We start from the raw sequence: 3,253 nt of genomic DNA, 5'->3' as shown, positions 1-3,253 counted from the left end.
TAATTCATACTCTTCGTTATGGACCCTCATATGCATGATTGGAAGTATTGGATTTCTTCTAATTGTTTTAACCTTGGTTTTTCTTTAATAATTCAATGTATTCTAACGCCACAGTTCAACTAATCTCACGGATCTACTCAAATCATCCCGTTTACGTGAATGGAAAACATACTCTGATTTTCACATCGAATCTATTGCATTAGGGCACACTTGAGGGGCGACCTGCGACCATCAAACATGGACATTGGGCTATTGTCCGGTTGGGTTCTCTCGATGATTCTCGTGGGTTGGGCCGTGACGGATGCCCAAACGCCTCCTCCGCCTCCAGTGACAGATGCGACCTTGTTCCAAGTGGCCTCTTCGCTCCAAATGTACGTTGACCAACTCCCACAGATTCCCAAGCTCTTCGGTTACAACATGGTCAACAGTGTGCCGCAGCCTGCCAATCTCACCATCGGCATGTACGAGAAAACATGGGTACGTCTCTTGCTATCAAGAAAGTATTTTCAACTACGGTTACACCATATCCCAAGTAATGAAGTAGTGACATCAATTAATCACCACCATGAACATATATTATCATGTTTAGACCATACGATGTAACGATTATATAAAATACTTTCAAGTGACTAAATCAATATTTAAACCATCCCATACTCATTGAATTTATTTGGTTAGCAGAAATTCCATCGTGATTTACCGGCCACTACCGTATTTGCTTACGGTACATCGGCAGCGAATGCCACCGTACCCGGCCCTGCCATCGAAGCCATCCAAAATGTGCCTACCTACGTGACGTGGCAGAACTTCCTCCCCCAATCCCACATCCTCCCGTGGGATCCGACCATCCCAACGGCCATCCCCAAGAATGGGGGCGTCCCGACCGTGGTGCATCTACACGGCGGGATCAGCCCGCCGCAGTCGGACGGCCACGCCTTGGCCTGGTTCACCGCCAATTTCAACGAGACGGGGCCCACATGGACCCAGCGAACCTACACCTATCCGAACACGCAGCACGCCGGCAACCTCTGGTACCACGACCATGCCGTGGGACTGACGCGCGTCAACCTCTTGGCCGGCCTGATCGGGCCTTACATCATAAGGAACGTCTCCCTGGACGCCAGGTTGAACCTCCCTCTCGGTCCTGTGTTTGACCAGATCCTCATGATCTTTGATCGAAGCTTCAACACGGACGGCTCGCTATACATCAACTCCACCGGCGTGAACCCCAGCATCCATCCCCAGTGGCAGCCGGAGTACTTCGGCGACGCTGTCATAGTCAACGGCAAGGCCTGGCCGTACCTCCAGGTCCAGCGCAGAAAGCACAGGTTCCGCATAATCAATACGTCCAATGCCAGGTACTACCGCCTCTCCTTGACCAACAATTTGACTTTCACCCAGATCGGGTCGGACGGGTCTTACCTCCCGAACCCGGTGACCACTCAGACGATCCTCCTGAGCCCTTCCGAGGGTGCCGATGCAGTGGTCGACTTCTCCATGACCGCAGCAAATGAGACCGTCCTGACCAATGACGCGCCGTACCCGTACCCGGGCGGCAATCCAGTGGATCAGCTAAACAGTAAGGTAATGAAATTCATCATCCAACCCGGGGCTCCGAGCCCAACTGACAATTCCAGTGTCCCTCCAAACCTAAAAACTTACCCGGTAGCCTCAAATGCCATCGGCATGGCCAACACCACCCGGTACATTACACTCTATGAGTACCTAACTCCGGCCGGCACTTCGACCCATCTGTATATAAACGGGTTGAGATTCGAGGACCCGGTCACGGAGACTCCGAGAGTCGGGACGACGGAGATCTGGGAGGTGATCAACTTGACGGGGGATAACCACCCGTTTCACATGCACTTGGCTGCGTTCCAGGCCGTGAAGATCCAGCAGCTGGTGGACCTGGCCGGGTTCACCTCGTGCATGACCCAGTTGAACGATGCCATCTCATGCAACATCACGGGCCACGCGACAGGCCCGCTGGTGGACGTGCCGCTTACAGAGAGGACGTGGAAGAACGTGGTGAAGATGGCGCCCGGGTACATGACGACGCTCCTGGTGCAGTTCTTCGTAGTTGACGATGCGTACTCACCGTACCCGTTTGACGCGACTGCGGAGCCTGGTTACGTTTATCACCGCCACGTAAGCTCCGCTTAAATTCAATCATGCATGATCTTTTTTTAACTTTGAAAGCCTTTTACTTCATAGTTCTTTTTCGTTGTTTTTAGAGTAGTGTTTTGTATTATTTTGTATGAAGGCTTGTGATATGATTGATGATCAAACCTGTGCAGATTCTTGATCACGAAGACAATGCAATGATCCGTCCTATGAAGCTCGTTCACTGAAGAAGGGGATCTTCTCCTGCAAAATGTAGCTTTGATTCTCAGGTTGAAGGTTGACTATGATGCAAAACAAATATGCAAAGCCTATAGGGCTCAAGCAGGAAATTTCTTTCTCACCCATTTAAAAATGTATGCACTGACTGGATCGAGGACTTCCCTCGGGAGGTTTTATCTGCAATAATACTCGACGAAGGTATTGGATCTGGTTTATAAGATTGGACTTTTTTCTTTTGCTCAAACGTGCATGAAACACTTTATTTTAAAAAATACCATTGTGGAATCCACATCGGACTTTATTACGAATCTCAAACATTTTCGTACATTCATTATCCCAAATAGTCAATCTGGTTTGATGGTCGAGCTTACTGCATAAGGCAATGAACCAGAGGCGAAGAAAGACTAATTGTGTCGGCATAGGGTGAGACAACTCCTGACACTTGATAGTATCTTAAAGGGGTGAACTGCCACTTTTGGCAATCATTAACAAGTTCAAAATATGTACGTGTAATGGAATTCGGCTTAATTTTATATGAATGTAAAGAAAGTTAAAACAACATTAAAATAATTACAAGAAAGTTACAAGATTTTGTTATGATAGAGCAAATCTTCCATAATTGTGCCAATCCCACCGATAAAGCCAATCTTCCACGACCTATGCTAATATTTGATTAAGAATATCATTGTAGAATTTGTTAGGGTTTATCCACATTGGTTATAGAAGGGGCTAGTCGTCAGTTTATAAGTGTATGGAAAATTTCACCCTTTGAGTTAGCTCTCAAAAGGAGAGAGGCCTACGACCATCTAACATTGGTATTAGAGCTCCAGTTACCAATAAGTTTGAACCCAAAAGTCATTTAGAGAGGGTTGTTGCGGCTCGGACCTAAGCCTCATGTGTGAGGGGG

At 47.7% G+C, this 3,253-nt stretch overlaps 1 protein-coding gene across 1 annotated transcript; it reads left to right on the top strand.

Moving 5' to 3' along the window:
• Positions 1-237: 237 nt before the first annotated feature.
• LOC104434459 (multicopper oxidase LPR1 homolog 1) lies at positions 238-2,354 on the top strand. Its single transcript, XM_039306761.1, has 3 exons — positions 238-477; positions 682-2,151; positions 2,301-2,354. The coding sequence occupies exons 1-3, from the start codon at positions 238-240 to the stop codon at positions 2,352-2,354; spliced, it is 1,764 nt and encodes a 587-aa protein (XP_039162695.1).
• Positions 2,355-3,253: the final 899 nt, after the last annotated feature.

This window comes from Eucalyptus grandis, chromosome 2 (genome assembly GCF_016545825.1).
Source record: "Eucalyptus grandis isolate ANBG69807.140 chromosome 2, ASM1654582v1, whole genome shotgun sequence".
Taxonomy (NCBI): Eukaryota; Viridiplantae; Streptophyta; class Magnoliopsida; order Myrtales; family Myrtaceae; genus Eucalyptus; species Eucalyptus grandis.
This window is presented reverse-complemented; position numbering and strand designations above follow the sequence as displayed.

What these genes read in the sequence shown, in the direction of transcription:
- LOC104434459 (XM_039306761.1), top strand. Translation starts at nt 238, where the DNA reads ATGGACATTGGGCTATTGTCCGGTTGGGTTCTCTCGATGATTCTCGTG. An exon ending in GCATGTACGAGAAAACATGG is followed by an intron (nt 478 to 681) that starts GTACGTCTCTTG and finishes TTTGGTTAGCAG; the next exon opens with AAATTCCATCGTGATTTACC. An exon ending in GTTACGTTTATCACCGCCAC is followed by an intron (nt 2,152 to 2,300) that starts GTAAGCTCCGCT and finishes AAACCTGTGCAG; the next exon opens with ATTCTTGATCACGAAGACAA.